Here is a 17043-nt window from a genome sequence, read left to right as displayed (position 1 = left end):
TAGTAAAAAACAAATTGCCCTTGCAATCTCTATTATATATACTATTGGCCATGTTTTATATTCATAAATGTAAGTTTCTCAATACCCGACCTGTTTTTTGTGGCTTTAAAAAAGGATTAGAACTTTACTTCAAAACACTTTCTACCGCTAACAACCAAAAAGCTGTGAAAACTACGATGCTATGCTCCAAATTTGGACTATTTACGGAACTTGTGGCTTTACACATTGCTACGTGTATATATTCTGCATTTTACTTTAGTTGCTGTTATTGTTCATATACTTGTTTGTAAATGTCAAACATTATAAATAAAGGTTTATTAAAAAAAAAAAAATGCCTTACGCAATATAGTTTGCGCATGCGCTTACAGTGGTCCTGCGGCTCCTTTACCTGAGTGAACTATTTTGGTGAAGTACGCATAATCTACAATAATGTAATAACAATCTAACAATTTGCGCAATTTAAGATGTTTAACGGTGTCACAAGAGAAATCAACAGTGTCAAGCTACTTTAAACGGGGTCCGACCGACCCATTTTGTCCTTCGTGGTAAGTTTGTGTGCCTGTAAAAACTTTACTGTACTTTCATAATTTTCGAAAAACAATATTACTGTTTGCCACGTTTAATCGGCGGGGAAGTATAATCTATGCTGTTTGCGATCTTCTGCTAAGCATCTTGTAATTCATGTTTTGACTATTTTACAGTGACACAAAAAAAATCTAGTTCAGTTGTTGATTTTTTTTCACCTGTGCAAGCAGTAAATATTTAAGGACAAACTGTAATACAAAAAGTAATGACTTTTTTTTTTTCTTCTAGTGTGCAGGGAACTTGCATTTAAGACTTGCAAAATATTGTTCTCATGTCTGCTCACATTTTTACGACTAACCTTTGTCCTATTAACAGCAGTGTTTGTGCAGCGTCTGTTGACCCCATCCACCCCAGGCAACGCACCTTTTCTTCTGGTAATGTGACATTTTTGTTGAGCTCAATTCACCAAAACACATCAGTGACTCATGACCTGAATGCAGATTTTTTTAATTGCATTGTTTGCTGCTAAACAAACTTTAAACTTTTTGGTTTTCTAATTGGTTACTGCAGGGGTGTCAAACTCATTTTAGATCGGGGGCCGCATGGAGAAAAATCTACCCCAAAGTTGAGTTGAGTTTGAGTTTATTGCGAACATGCAAGCATACAACATGATGCATCACCATTTCCAATTTCTCTATTCAACATGTTCGAAAAGGAGTAGGAAGAAGCAGAGCTGATTTAATCCTACCCCTTTTCCTTTACATAGCAGTTGCTAAAACTTTTGTTCACTTCCTGTTCCCAATCTGTTCACAATATACTCTATAAGTAATAACAATAAAAAGAAATACATAAATAATAATTGGTGATGTAAGTTATATTTCATATGGTGAGATGAGTAAGATTATCTTGAAAATGGATGGATGGATGAGATAAATTCAGAATGTTTATTATGGTTCTTTGTACTTTGTAAACATTTTAAGTTTGAAGAGTTTCTTGAAGTGGATCATATTAGTACATTGTTTGATTTTTTTGCTTAATCCATAAATTCCATAATTTAATTCCACATACTGATGATATACTGAAGGTCTTAAGTGTTGTCCGTGCGTACAAATGTTTTAAATTACATTTTTCTCTAAGATTACCTGTATATTTCTGCTCTTTTGTTGAGAAGAATTGTTGTTTATTATTGGGTAGCAGATTATAGTTTGCTTTGTGTATAATTTTAGCTGTTTGCAAATTCACTATGTTGTGGAATATCAGTATTTTTGATTTAATAAATAAAGGGTTTGTATGTTCTCCATATCCAACATTATGTATTATTCTAACTGATCTTTTTTGTTACACCGTTAATGAATGAAGTGTACTTTTGTGGGCCGGACTGTTAAAATCACGGCATGATAACTTAAAAATAAAGACAACTTAAGATTGTTTTCTTTGTTTAAAAATAGAACAAGCAGATTCTGAAATTGTACAATTCATAATGTTGTGGGTTTAGTTTTTTTTACAATTACCTGTTGCGGTTAATAGTATATATACTTTATTTGTCGTTATTTATATTTTCTGAATACATTTGTTGTTGTTAATTTTCAATCTATCAAGATAAAAAATTATATCAAAATCCAATTACTGTATGTTATGTATGTAGTTTGATCATTTTCCTCTATGATGTACTAACGTGGTTTATTTTGTACATCCATCCATCCATCCATTTTCTACCGCTTGGAGCCTATCTCAGCTGCACATAATCTACAAAAATAAAGACAATTTAAGATTGTTTTCTTTGTTTAAAAATAGAACAAGCACATTCTGAAAATGTACAAATCATAATGTTGTTGGGTATTTTTACACTTACATGTTGCGGTTAATAGTATTCTATCTTTATTTGTCGTTATTTATATTTTCTGTGGCAGCACGGTGGTGCAGGGGTTAGTGCATGTACCTCACAATAAGAAGGTCCTGAGGCTCGGGATCTTTTTGTGTGGAGTTTGCATGTTCTCCCCGTGACTGCGTGGGTTCTCTCCGGGAACTCCGGCTTCCTCCCACCTCCAAAGACATGCACCTGGGGATAGGTTGATTGGCAGAACTAAAATTGGCCTTAGTGTGTGAATGTGAGTGTGAATGTTGTCTGTCTGTCTGTGTTGGCCCGGTAATGAGGTGGCCACCTGTCCAGGGTGTACCCCCGCCTTCTGCCAGAATGTAGCTGAGATAGGCTCCAGCACTCCCCGCGACCCCAAAAGGGATAAGCGGTAGAAAATGGATGGATGCATGGATGGAAATAAAACAAGCACATTCTGAAAATGTACAAATCATAGTGTTGTTGGTTTTTTTTTTACACTTACCTGTTGCGGTTAATAGTATATATACTTTGTCGTTATTTATACTTTCTAAATAAATTATGTGATAATGTTCATCAGTCAACTCATTGGTGTTCATTTTAAATCTATCAAGATAAAACAATTATATCAAAATCAAATTACAGTATGTTATTTATGTAGTTTGATCATTTTCCTCGACTGGTGCACTAACATCATGTGGTTTGTTTTGTACATATGTAGCATCATCTACAAAGATACAATGAATTGCTATTGCGACATCCAGTGGACACATTTAGAACAGATTTTTATTTCATTCAAAAATTTCAGGTTCATTTTTATACTTGGCAAACTCATCCCGCGGGCCGAATAAAACCTGTTCGCGGGCCTGATCCGGCCCTCGGGCCGTACGTTTGACACCCCTGGGTTACTGTGTCTGGCTCGCAATAGTGCAGCTCTCTTTGTGCCAAACTTGGCACACTTTAAACTAGATATTGTGACATTTACCTGTATCCCTCTTAGTTGTTATGCTTTCTGCTATAGCTCAGCGGGACGCCATGGTTCCTCAAGTCCGGCTCAGGCTGCTTCCCAGCGCCAGGTGTTTGTTCGACGAGCCTGTCCAGGTGATGGTGGACAGCCTGAGGCCCAGGCAGGTGGTCACCATGCGGGCCAAGGCGACGGACGAGAGAGGCGTGATCTTTCGATCCTCCGCCATCTACCGGGCGAATGGGAGCGGCCACATTGACTTGAAGAGGGACCCGGCGCTGAGCGGGAGTTATGTAGGCGTGGAGCCCATGGGCCTGCTGTGGTCCATGAAGGCGGACATGCCACATAAGTACTTCCATTGGAACCTGGCGCTCAATCCTCACGTGGTCAAGTTCTCCGTGCACGACGGCGTTCCTGAGGAAGACGAGGAAGGCGGGGCTCTAGCGGAGGCCACCAATGAGCGGTGTCTGATTGCGGACGGGGTCAGCCGGGTTGTCATCAGAGAAGAGACATTTAGTGGTGTTTTGTTCACGCCTGCAGGTTAGTAGTCCCTGTCTTCATCTGATTACACTTTGGATTATAACTTTGTGGAAGTCGCTTCCTAGCAACTCCACTGTAGACACGGCACAAGAGCCAGGCGTGCAGGTTTAACAAAGTTTTAATGTTTTTACACAGATTTTTCAAAGTCTTTTCCTGGCATTTCGTGACGTTGCCGTCACTCCCAATCCTCTCTTTCCCTCTGCTCCCGGCTGCTTACTGTTAAAGACAACAGATGATTAGATTACCACGTACCACCTGTGAAATCTAATCACCTGCCAGCTGTGTCTCGCCGTCCCGCACATGCCCCGCCCCTAGCTGATGGTGCTCCGCCCTCGACACCATTGCCAAAGGCGGTGACCTTTGCTCCTGCAGGCGCGCTGACGCACTTCCCTCCACAAACTTATATCGTCATTGCATTTAAAAAGTAAATTTGTTTTCAGTACTCCCCGTCCAAGAACAGACATACAGTATACAGGCAGGGCCGGCCCGTGGCATAGGCCGTATAGGCAAATGCTAAGGGCGCCGTCCATCAGGGGGCGCCACGCCAGTGCCACAAATGTTGGAGAAAAAAAAAAAAAAAAAGTTGGTGCTATTATTTCTAAATACAAAAAATAATCCCACGTTAATTAAAATGCAAAGTAAAGCTTATTTAATATAAATATTATTTGTTACAACATTCCGTGTGTCAAAGTGCTTTGAGTTCCTTAAAAAAGGTAGAAAAGCGCTATACAAGTACGACCCATTTACCATTTGTTCTTTGAACAAGGTGATGTTCATGCACAGTTCATTTTGTGCACCAGTAAAAAAAAACATGGTAACACTTTAGTATGGGGAACATATTCACCATTAATTAGTTGCTTATTAACATGCAAATTAGTAACATATTGGCTCTTAACTAGTCATTATTAAGTACTTATTAATGCCTTATTCGGCAAGGCCTTATTATAACCCTAACCCTCTAACCCAGGGGTCACCAACCTTTTTGAAACCAAGGGCTACTTCTTGGGTACTGATTAATGCGAAGGGCTACCAGTTTGATACACACTTAAATAAATTGCCAGAAATAGCCAATTTGCTCAACTTACCTTTAACTCTGTTATTATTAATAATTGATGATATTTATCTTTGTGGAAACACTGATCATCTTAATGATTTCTCACAATAAATATATATAGAAACAGATAAATATCAATATGCAACACTTTATTTTTATATTTTCTCTAAGTGCACATTTTTCAAATTGAACATTTTCAAATGATCACTTCTAAGACAGTCTTGTGAAATCACAATATCCCATTTTAACTAACTAGCCACTAACATTGTTTAACAAATCATGAATTACTTTGCACCATGTTTGTACAAATAATAACTCATGTAAAATACAAAAGTAAACTCTCAAATTTTTAAATCATGTCACACTTTGAACTGGACACCAAATCTGTTATCTGTTTCTTTGTCAGTTAGTGGGAAGCCTGGCATTGCATGCTGTTAACTAGTGTGTTGTACTCTGGTGTGTAACTTGACACTGCAACTCTGAGTGAGTCTTGCAGATGTGCATCAGTGAGGCGTGTTCTGTGTTTGTTCTTGATGAAGTTCATGTCAGAAAAGGCTGATTCACAAAGATAAGATTTTTCCTCATTGTTTGCGGAACCTTCTTAATCTTTTGGACATATTTTCACAGCAATCTGGCCTTAAGCTTAATTATGATAAATGTAAAATGTTAAGGATCGGAAATCTAAAGGGAACGTCCTTTCGAATGGAATGCAAAGTGTTTTGTTTATAAATTATATGCAATCTGTTGTGTTCCCTAATTTTTTTCTGTGTACATGAATGAAGGTGTGTGTTGCTGAGTCCGACTTGGACATTATCTGGACTGGGCCTGGTTTAAAAATCCCTTTAAAAAAAATCTAATTTCATTGACAACCTGGTCTGTTGAAGATAAGGCCCTTTTTTAAAAAAATAAAATAAAATAAGATAAATAAATAAAAAACATTTTCTTGGATAAAAAAGTAAAACAATATAAAAATAATTACATAAAAAATAGTAATTAATGAAAATGTTAGTGGACCAGCAGCCTATACAATCATGTGTGCTTCAGGGACTGTGTCCCTTGCAGATGTGTTGTCTATGTTGTGGGAACCAGAATATTGGTAGCAGAAAGAAATAACCCTTTTTGTGTGGATGAGTGTGCATGGGGGAGGTTGTTTGGGTTGATGCACTGATTGAAAGTGTATCTTGGGTTTTTGTATGTAGATTTAATTTAAAAAAAAAAAAAAAAAATTTTTTTTTTTTTTTTTTTTTAATTTTTATTTTTATTTTTTTTTTTAGAACAGGCCCGCGGGCGACTCATCTGGTCCTTACGGGCGACCTGGCGCCCGCGGGCACCGCGTTGGTGACCCCTGCTCTAACCCAAACCCTAACCCTCACCAAATAACTCTAAATTAAGTCTTTGTTACTTAGAATATGTTCCCCATACCAAAGTGTTACCAAAAACATATAACTTTGTCTTGAAATTGAAAAAAAACAAAATTTTATTTTTCACTAAAGAAGGGTTCGGTGAATGCGCATATGAAACTGGTGGGGTTCGGTACCTCCAACAAGGTTAAGAACCACTGGCCTAGACATTGCTCCATTCTGCGTCACTGACTTCTGCCTCATTCCGCAGCGTGACATCGCGATAACACAGCTGGTTGCTATGGAGGCGTCCGAGATCTAGTCCAACAGTAGGGCTTAGGGATGTAACGGTATCATGGTTTACCATGAATTGATTAACATGGACCCCGACTTAAACAAGTTGAAAAACTTATTGGGGTGTTACCATTTAGTGGTCAATTTTACGGAATATGTACTGTACTGTGCAATCTACTAATAAAAATTTAAATCAATCAATCAATCAATCAAAATCTCACGGTTAAGGCCATGGTACGATAATATTGCGATATATGTACAAAAAAAGCTTGGTAAAAATGCCATAGTGTGTAAAATTTTAAGTTTAGGATAAACATGCTTACTGTAATTGAACTGTAATCTGTCATTCCAATGCCGGTTGCGGTTTGGTTAACGCACTAATTAAAATCTCAATGTCGGTTTGATGTCGATTAGTCGTGTAGTCTTATCCAACCCTGTCAGAGGAAGGTGGGGAAGGGGTCTCAGAGCGTCTTTCGCTGCAATAGTCCTACTGAGTGTGTTTATAGCAGGACCTTGCCAAGGCCAGTACAGAAGGAGACACATTGTAAAGAATGATTGTTTTGATTCCAATTCCAATAGATTTATCTACTCTCGTTGTACATTGGGGCTCTCAAATTGATCATAATTTCGCCTTTCAGAGCGGAAAGCTTCTCCAAGATGTTATCCATTTTGGGATTAGTTCAAAATCAATACTGTTGAGTGCCCACAGCTCTGCCCGTTCTACCAATCATTTGTATCAGCTTGCTAGCAGCTACCCTGAACGGCTGGCAGCATCTTACGAACTTGTCGATACACCAGGGAAATGCTGACTCCAATCAGAAGATGTCCTGTTATCATGATTCTGAAACAGCAGATGTTTCAACTTGCTGGACTGAAAAAATCGGCAGGCAAACGACCCTCCACTTCTCCCAAGAGTCCATTGTGTATCCAGCGACAAATATTCTGTCAGGATAGGCAGGCTCCCCTGAACCCGAGCTTTTAGTCGTGAAGATCTTGTCAATTTCGTTAAGAGACCAGTTGATCAATTTTGATTGGATTACAGTTAAGAGAAGACAAGACGAGACAAAGAAGCAAAATCAGGAGAGATAAGGGAGAGGTAAGGCAAGTGTCTGCCTTTGTTTAGAGCCAGAAAGCAAGCTCTTTTTGCTTTTTAACCTGAATGACATCTTGGAGCATTTTACAGTGCAACCTTTAAAGTTGAACACAATCTGATTCCAGTTGGAAACAATGCAGCGAGGAGTAACCTGTTCCAAGGTCAAACTGTGGTCATCATAAAGCCTTCATGAAAGGTAGAAGCGATGTTTGAAGTCACTTTTTAACATTCTTAAGGAGGGATGTCGATCAGTATCGGACAATTTTCGTGAAAAAGTATGTGATCGGCGATTGCCTAATTATGTCACAAACACAGATTCTCTCTGACAGATGCTTTTTAATTTTAGTCCTTCGGCTGATAAGCGGCTAACAGCTAATTACGTGCCTCCATACACAGTGTGGAGCCGCTCCCCTGAATGACTAATTACCTCCATTACGGAAAATAAACCGCATTTTCTAGTTTCTTATATATTATTACTGGAGGATAAGGCTAAACATGTTACACACTGAGAGCAAGTCAGGAGCGGGCGTGCTAATAGCTAAGTGTGGAAGTCGCTTCCTAGCGGTCCCACTGACAGACACTTCACAGGAGCCAGGCGTGCAAAGTTGAACAAAGTTTTTAATGTGCATAGATTTTTCTCCAAGTCTTTCTCCCGCAGAATGTGACTTTTCAGTAGGGTTGGGTATCGTTTGAATTCGAACGATTCCGATTCCGATTCCGATTCTTTGTTTCGATTCCTGGCGATTCTCGATTCCGATTCTTTTAAGAGGCAGGGTCAAAAAAAAGGTTTAGGATATTTTAAATGAGCCAGCTAACCTATGGTCTTACTGAATGAAATAGTCTGACATTCTCCATCAATTTTAATTCTATTAACTTTTTATGAACTTTACTACAAATTCCTCACAGGGCTGTTTTCAACTAGAATATAAATATCAAATCTATGAACTTGAATATAAATATTATAAATTATGAATACATTTTCCCAGGGGTACACTTTCCTCAAGAGAGCTTTATTTTTGAAAACCTCATGAAAACACATTTACACACAAGTGTATGATGCTGCAGGAAACCTCATGAAAACACCTTTACACACACAAGTCTTGTCTATGAAAAAATACGCGGGCTAATTTATTAGCTGCCTCAACGTTGGCGCAAAACACATTATTTATTGCATATATATTGTTTTACTTACCGGATTCAGACTGCAGTGCAGTCACCGAGGTGCCAGGCTGGGCGTCGGAGGAAGAGGCAGAGGACGACGGACGGCGCAGCGCGTCGAAGACGGGACACGCATTTATATGTACTCCATGAACTCGGAGGTGCTTCATCATGTTCGACGTGCACCCTCCTAAGCACGAAACAGTCCTGTCGCACGTGTTACATTTCGCCGATATTTCATTTTTTTTAGTAAAGTAAAGCCACACTTTCGACCGCCGACGCCCGCTATCCATGCTTGACTGACTCGCTCGGCTACATAGGCTCGGCTATGCTAACACTTCCGGCGGTGGGCGCTTCTTCGTTGGTGTTCAGCGGCTTCTTCTTCCGGTCCGCGGACTTATTCTTTTTTTCCGGTCGGCGGACTGGGTTTCGAAACTAGGAATCGAAATTTAAACTTTTGAACGATTCCGGGAGAATCGGAAAGTTAGTCCCGGTTTCAATCGATACTCGATACCCAACCCTACTTTTCAGTCACGTCCGTATCCTCTCTGCCCTCCTGCTCCCGGCCGCTTACTGTTAAACACGTAACACCTGTGAAATGTAATCACCTGCCAGCTGTGTCTCGCCGTCAGCACTGCCACGCCCCCGTCTGATGGTGCTCTGTCCTCAGCACCATGGACAGAGGCGGTGACCTTTGCTCCTGCAGGCAGCGCTGGCCCCATCTCCCTCCACACTAAGCTGGCTTGAAACATCCATCCATCCATCCATTTTCTACCGCTTGTCCCTTTTGGGGTCGCTGGAGCCTATCTCAGTTGCATTCGGGTGGAAGGCTGCGTACACTCTGGACAAGTCACCACCTCATCGCAGGGCCAACACAGATAGACAGACAACATTCACACTCACATTCACACACTAGGGCCAAATTAGTGTTGCCAATCAACCTGGGGACACTAAGAAATAAGTGCAATGTAAAGTTTAAGAAGTGTAGATGGAAGCGTGTTGTAGCAGAAAGTAAGCAGATATTCACAATAAATTATTAAGTAGATTAATAGGAGTCTTAAAAGAGGATGATACAACAACGTTTGGTGTGTCAGCATTGTCACAGTCCCAACATGTTTCGTAATAATTTTGTTGTCGTTTTTGTAAATGTTTACAATTTCAGGGAATAATTCCTTAGACACTGGAGGAGTTTGAAGGCAAAACTCAAATTATTTAAGGAATAGGGTAGTTTATGCTTTTATTTTGTTATTGTGCACTATTAACTTTGTTTTGCTCAAACAACTGTATGTAATAAAATACAATACGGAATTAGTTTTAATATGGTGTTGATATTGTTTAATTGTCAATAGCACGCACCATAAATACATCGGAAAATGTACGGTTAACAATTTTGGAATCTACAACATAAAACTTGGATCTAAACATACCTATTCTTAAGTGTTGTATGTATGTATGCATGTACAGTCTTTCCTTGTTTATCGCTGATCCATGGTTCTGGACATAACCGCGATAAGTGATTTCATGCAAAGTAGGAATCATTAAGTTTCATCAAATATTTTCATACCTCAAGCATAAAAAAAAATGTTTATGACCTTCTAATTACATTTTCCAACATTGTGAGAGTCTTTTAGACATGAAATGACAGACTTTAGTCGGATTTAAACTCTTTTAATCCAATATAGTAATGCTACCTAAAGGCTGAGCCAATGAGTGGCGGTACTGAACTGATTGGTTTGGTCACATCTCATGGCCAATACTCCTGTGGTATGGATATTTTTAGTTCATTTAGACATTTTCGGGCTTAAAAATGCTAATTTTTGGGCCACAAAAATTGTAGTTTATTGCTTTCATTTCTTTTCAATAAATAAAAAAAAATCTGCACTGTGGCAAGATACGACTGTATCTTCGATCAATCAATCAATCAATCAATGTTTATTTATATAGCCCTAAATCACAAGTGTCTCAAAGGGCTGCACAAGCCACGACGACATCCTCAGTTCAGAGCCCACATAAGGGCAAGGAAAAACTCACAACCCAGTGGGATGTCAATGTGAATGACTATGAGAAACCTTGGAGAGGACCGCAGATGTGGGTGACCCATCTTAAAACAGTGCTGTATAAATCCAATCCATACTTATTTTTGTTAGAAGCAACAATGTTATGGTTGAAAACAACAAAAGCAAAAACATTCCTGAATACAAACATCCCAATGACACTGCAAACTTGTATTCTTGGTGATCTTCAGAAATTTAGTAACGTGTCATCAAAGAGTAAAAATGCATTTCTTTCAATATGCATCATAACAAAAAGGCTAATACTAAAAAAATGGATAGACGTTGATAGTCGAACTCATACTGACTGGTATACACAAGCTATGGAAATGATATCAGTAGAAAAAACTAGTTTAGATAATAATGAGTCATATGTTGGAATATGGGATCCATTATTTAAATTTGTTTTAACTATTAAATGAACTTAAAATATTACTTATTTTATCTTTGTGGAAAATATTGGACACAATGTGTTGTCGAGCTTATGAGATGCGATGCAAGTGTAAGCCACTGTGACACTATTGTTCATTTTTTAAATGTTTTTTTATTTATTTTTATAAATGGCTGTGATGATAATGTCAATGAGGGATTCCTAATCACTGCTTATTAATATTGATACTACAGATGTCCGATAATATCGGACTACCGATATTATCGGCCGATAAATGCTTTAAAATGTAATATCGGAAATTATCGGTATCGGTTTCAAAAAGTACAATTTATGACGTTTTTAAATGCCATTGTACCGAGTGGTACATGGACGTAGGGAGAAGTACAGAGCAGTTGCGTCTCCCAGTCATACATGCCAACCCTCCCGATTTTCTCGGGAGACTCCCGAATTTCAGCGCCCCTCCCGAAAATCTCCCGGGGCAACCATTCTCCCGAATTTGTCCCGATTTCCACCCAGACAACAATATTGGGGGCGTGCTTTAAAGGCACTGCCTTTGCGTGCCGGCCCAATCACATAATATCTACGGCTTTTCACACACACAAGTGAATGCAAAACATTCTTGGTCAACAGCCATACAGGTCACACTGAGGGTGACCGTATAAACAACTTTAACACTGTTACAAATATGCCCCACACTGAACCCACACCACAAACACATTTCGGGAGAACATCCGCACCATAACACAACATACAGTAAATACAACAGAACAAATACCCAGAACCCCTTGCAGCACTTACTCTTTTGGGACGCTGCAATATACACCCCCCGCTGCCCCCTACCCACCCACCTCAACCCCGCCCACCTCAACCTCCTCATGCTCTCTCAGGGAGAGCATGTCCCAAATTCCAAGCTGCTGTTTTGAGGCATGTTAAAAAAAAGAATGCACTTTGTGACTTCAATAATAAATATGGCAGTGCCATGTTGGCATTTTTTTCCATAACTTGAGTTGATTTATTTTGGAAACACTTTGTTACATTGTTTAATGCATCCAGCGGGGCATCACAACACAATTAGGCATAATAATGTGTTAATTCCACGACTGTATATATCGGTATCGGTTGATATCGGAATCGGTAATTAAGAGTTGGACAATATCGGAATATCGGATATCGGCAAAAAAGCCATTATCGGACATCTTTAATTGATACTGTTGTTGATATTAATTTTTTTTGGACTACTTTTAGATTGTTTTGTGTCATGTTTGTGTGTCCTCTCAACTGTTCTGTTGATTGCTATTCTGAATGTTGTTGGGCCGCGTTTGGTTTTGGAATTGGAATTGTATTATTATGGTATTCCATCCATCCATTTTCTACCGCTTATCCTAGGGGTGTCCAAACTTTTTCCACCGAGGGCCGCATTCTGAAAAATCAAAGCAAGCGGGGGCCATTTTGATATTTTTTATTTTAAAAACCAATACAATATATGTATAAAAAATACACATTTAGGCCTCCACTCAGGCTTGATGCCGGGGACCCCAAAGGGTTTTGGTCAAAAAAATATTAAAAATGTGTCATTATTCAGTATTATTTTTATTATTATTCAAGTTTTAAATATCTATATCAACATTAGGTCTATCTGTCAATATAACGGTTTTAAAGATTTAAGTTGTATGCTCTTGTTGTCAAAGAAAACCCTGTTTTTTTATAGAAATAATACAAATATGCAATATTTTCACCCAATAACATTTTTAAGTGGAATATTTGAGATTATATAATAATTGGAGCCTTAAAAAGGTCAATAACTCATAACAACATTGATTTTAATTAATTATTATTTTTTTGAGCAATGACACTTAAAAACAAATCACACTAAAATTATTGGGGATCCAAATAATTAGTGTTAAAAATTTTTTTTTTTTTTTTTTTACTGTTTACTTTTAACACAATAATCTCGAGATCAACTTCAGATCTATCCGTCAAGTATACGTTTTATTGTTGTTTATGTTTTTCGTTTGTTCGTTTTAGGCCCTTTAAAAAAACCAGCTCAGTTTTTTATATGGCAAACACAAAATATGCAACATTTCCCCCAAAAAATATCTCAAATGTGACGTAATTGGGGCCTTGAATAGGTCAATAATTCATAATGACATTGATTTTGATTCATTATTATTTTTTAAAGAAAGAAACAGCCTGCATGGCAGCTTTGTGTTATTAGAGTAAACATTGTGACATTTTCTTGTTACATTTCACCTGTTTGCTCTTATATACCACTTATCATGTTTTTAATTTTTTTCAATCGTATTTTTAAAATGTGCCGTGGGGCCGTTAAAAAATGACCTGCGGGCCACAAATGGCCCCCTGGCCGCACTTTGGACACCCCTGGCTTATCCCTTTCAATTTATGTCTATTATTTTGTTGGATTGATTAATAAATAAAATAAAGCAACAATGTTATTTTGTCTTTGACTCTCCAGGTCAAGGTCCCTTTCCGGGTGTGCTGGACTTAAGCACCTTCATGTGTGAGAAGCGAGCCAGTCTGTTGGCCAACAAGGGCTTCATGGTTCTGACTATTTCCGTGTTCAACGACAAACCCGCCAGCATCAAACACTTAAACCTGGACTACTTTGAGGAAGCCGTTCGGTTTTTACAGCAACAACCCAAAGTAAGCACGACAGCAAAGCGAGAAAAGGGAACATTTTGTTTTAAAGGCCTACTGAAATGAATTTTTTTTATTTAAACGGGGATAGCAGATCTATTCTATGTGTCATACTTGATCATTTCGCGATATTGCCATATTTTTGCTGAAAGGATTTAGTATAGAACAACGACGATAAAGATTGCAACTTTTGGTATCTGATAAAAAAAAGGCTTGCCCCTACCGGAAGTAGCGTGACGTCGTCAGTTGAACATATACGCAAAGTTCCCTATTGTTTACAATGATGGCCGCATGAAGTGAGAGAGATTCGGACCGAGAAAGCGACAATTTCCCCATTAATTTGAGCGAGGATGAAAGATTTGTGGATGAGTAAAGTGCAAGTGAAGGACTAGTGGGGAGTTGAAGCTATTCAGATAGGGAAGATGCTGTGAGAGCCGGGGGTGACCTGATATTCAGCTGGGAATGACTACAACAGTAAATAAACACAAGACATATATATACTCTATTAGCCACAACACAACCAGGCTTATATTTAATATGCCACAAATTAATCCTGCATAAAAACACCTGCGTGTTTGTTATGCTAGCTCCTAGCTCCTCTGCTAGCTCCTAGCTCCATAGAACACGCCAATACAATTCAAACACCTGATCAACACACACAATCACTCAGCCCAAAAGACCGTTCACCTAACCCAAGGTTCATAAAGCTTATATATTTAAAAAAAGTTACGTACATACGCAAAAAAAAGTTGCGCACATACGGTCAAGCGATCAAATGTTTAGAAGCCAAAGCTGCATACTCACAGTAGCACGTCTGCGTCTTTGTCATCCAAATCAAAGTAATCCTGGTAAGAGTCTGTGTTGTCCCAGTTCTCTACAGGCGTCTGTGTATCGAAGTCAAAAGTCCTCCTGGTTAGAGTCTCTGTTATCCGAGTTCTTCCATCTTGACTGCATCTTTCGGGAATGTAAACAAAGAAGCGCCGGCTGTGTACTGTTGTTGCTAACTACGTTCGAAAAATACGTCCATTTCGCACCGACAACTTTCTTCTTTGCTTGCTCAGCTTCCTTCTCCATAATGCAATGAACATGATTGCAACAGATTCACGAACACAGATGTCCAGAATACTGTGGAATTATGAAATGAAAACAGAGCTTTTTCGTATTGGCTTCAATGTGGAAGGCATACCCGTGTTCCCCGGTCTACGTCACGCGCATACGTCATCCTCAGAGGCGTTTCGAACCGGAAGTTTAGCGGCAAATTTAAAATGTCACTTTATAAGTTAACCCGGCCGTATTGGCATGTGTTATAATGTTAAGATTTCATCATTGATATATAAACTATCAGACTGCGTGGTCGGTAGTAGTGGCTTTCAGTAGGCCTTTAAACTACGCTATGTGAAGTTCCGTGGTTGTGTTTGCAGGCAGGCGGTCAAGGAATCGGTGTGCTATCGAGGTCCAAGGCAGGAGACATCGGTCTGTCGCTGGCGTCTTTTACCTCGTGTGTGAAGGCGGTGGTGTGGATCAACGGCTGCAGCGCAAACATCGCCTATCCTCTCCACTACAAGAACCGCCAAGTGCTCTCCGTCTTGGGCCACAACCTGAGCAAGGTGATGCCCACTCCCTCCGGCGCCAGCATCGTCAAGTTCGGCGTGGATGATCCCGAAACCGAGGAGAACAAGGGCAGTGTTGTGCCCGTCGAAAAAGCCAACGCGCACTTTCTCCTGGTGGCGTCGGAGGACGACCTCAACTGGGACAGCAAGGCCTTCATGGAGGGCATCGAGCGGCGGCTGAAGCGCGAGGGGAAGAATAACTTTGAGTGCGTCTGCTACCCGAGAGCTGGACACATGCTGGAGCCGCCCTACAGCCCGTACTGCCATTCCGGCCTGCACGGGATCCTACGTTCACCCGTCTTGTGGGGCGGGGAACCTAAAGCCCACGTCGACGCTGAGGTCCACTTGTGGAAGAAGGTGGAGGACTTCTTCAGAACTCGACTGACCTCCAAATTATAGACTCGTCAAGCCCGATGGGCATACTTGCCAACCCTCAGGATTTTCCCGGGAGACTCCCGAATTTCAGTGCCCCTCCCGAAAATCTCCCGGGGCAACCAATCTCCAGAATTTCTCCCGATTTCCACCCGGACAACAATTATAGGGGCGTGTCTTAAAGGCACTGCCTTTAGCGTCCTCTCTCACCTGAAACCTTCACCCCTTAACAACCGCATGCTGTCCAGGCGTCCGCTTTTCCTCCATACACCGTATTTTTCGGAGTATAAGTCGCACCGGCCGAAAATGCATAATAAAGACGGAAAAAAACATACACTACCGTTCAAAAGTTTGGGGTCACATTGAAATGTCCTTATTTTTGAAGGAAAAGCACTGTACTTTTCAATGAAGATAACTTTAAACTAGTCTTAACTTGAAAGAAATACACTCTATATATTGCTAATGTGGTAAATGACTATTCTAGCTGTAAATGTAATAATAAATAAAATAAAATATGTTTATATATGTATGTGTATGTATATGTATATATTTATATATACATATGTATCTGTTTATATTTTATTTTATTTATTATTACTAAAGCGGACTTTGTTTTTAAATACAATATACACTAATCTTTTTAACCATTTAAAAAAAAAAAAATTAAACCTATAAGGACCACAAAGATGCATGCTTAGAATAAATTTCGCAAATATAAGACATTTGTGATGTTTTTTTTAATATAATGCTACTAATTGATGTGAAATACACTACCGTTCAAAAGTTTGGGACCACATTGAAATGTCCTTATATTTGAAGGAAAGGCACTGTACTTTTCAATGAAGATAACTTTAAACTAGTCTTAACTTTAAAGAAATACACTCTATACATTGCTAATGTGGTAAATGACTATTCTAGCTGCAAATGTCTGCTTTTTGGTGCAATATCTACATAGGTGTATAGAGGCCCATTTCCAGCAACTATCACTCCAGTGTTCTAATGGTACAATGTGTTTGCTCATTGGCTCAGAAGGCTAATTGATGATTAGAAAACCCTTGTGCAATCATGTTCACACATCTGAAAACAGTTTAGCTCGTTACAGAAGCTACAAAACTGACCTTCCTTTGAGCAGATTGAGTTTCTGGAGCATCACATTTGTGGG

General features: G+C 39.3%; 1 protein-coding gene across 2 annotated transcripts; it reads left to right on the top strand.

Moving 5' to 3' along the window:
• The first annotated feature begins 296 nt into the window (after positions 1-296).
• LOC133631088 (acyl-coenzyme A thioesterase 3-like) lies at positions 297-16337 on the top strand. Of its 2 annotated transcripts, XM_062023128.1 has the most exons (5): positions 297-545; positions 901-959; positions 3381-3863; positions 13718-13905; positions 15321-16337. In XM_062023128.1, exons 3-5 carry the CDS (start codon positions 3395-3397, stop codon positions 15906-15908), a joined length of 1245 nt encoding a protein of 414 aa, XP_061879112.1. In that variant the 5' UTR covers positions 297-545; positions 901-959; positions 3381-3394; the 3' UTR covers positions 15909-16337. The 2 variants fall into 2 exon arrangements, with proteins under 2 accessions (XP_061879112.1, XP_061879111.1); XM_062023127.1 differs by lacking the exons at positions 297-545; positions 901-959 and having other exon boundaries at positions 2949-3863.
• Positions 16338-17043: the final 706 nt, after the last annotated feature.

Source organism: Entelurus aequoreus, linkage group LG16 (genome assembly GCF_033978785.1).
Source record: "Entelurus aequoreus isolate RoL-2023_Sb linkage group LG16, RoL_Eaeq_v1.1, whole genome shotgun sequence".
Taxonomy (NCBI): Eukaryota; Metazoa; Chordata; class Actinopteri; order Syngnathiformes; family Syngnathidae; genus Entelurus; species Entelurus aequoreus.
Note: the sequence above shows the minus strand (reverse complement) of the source record. Positions and strands in the feature narration are given on the sequence as shown.

Excerpts from the sequence above, each read along its gene's own strand:
- LOC133631088 (XM_062023127.1), top strand. The coding sequence starts at position 3,365 with ATGCTTTCTGCTATAGCTCAGCGGGACGCCATGGTTCCTCAAGTCCGG. Across the intron at positions 3,864-13,717 it reads TGTTTTGTTCACGCCTGCAG|GTCAAGGTCCCTTTCCGGGT; the intron begins GTTAGTAGTCCC and ends TTGACTCTCCAG. Across the intron at positions 13,906-15,320 it reads TTTTACAGCAACAACCCAAA|GCAGGCGGTCAAGGAATCGG; the intron begins GTAAGCACGACA and ends TTGTGTTTGCAG.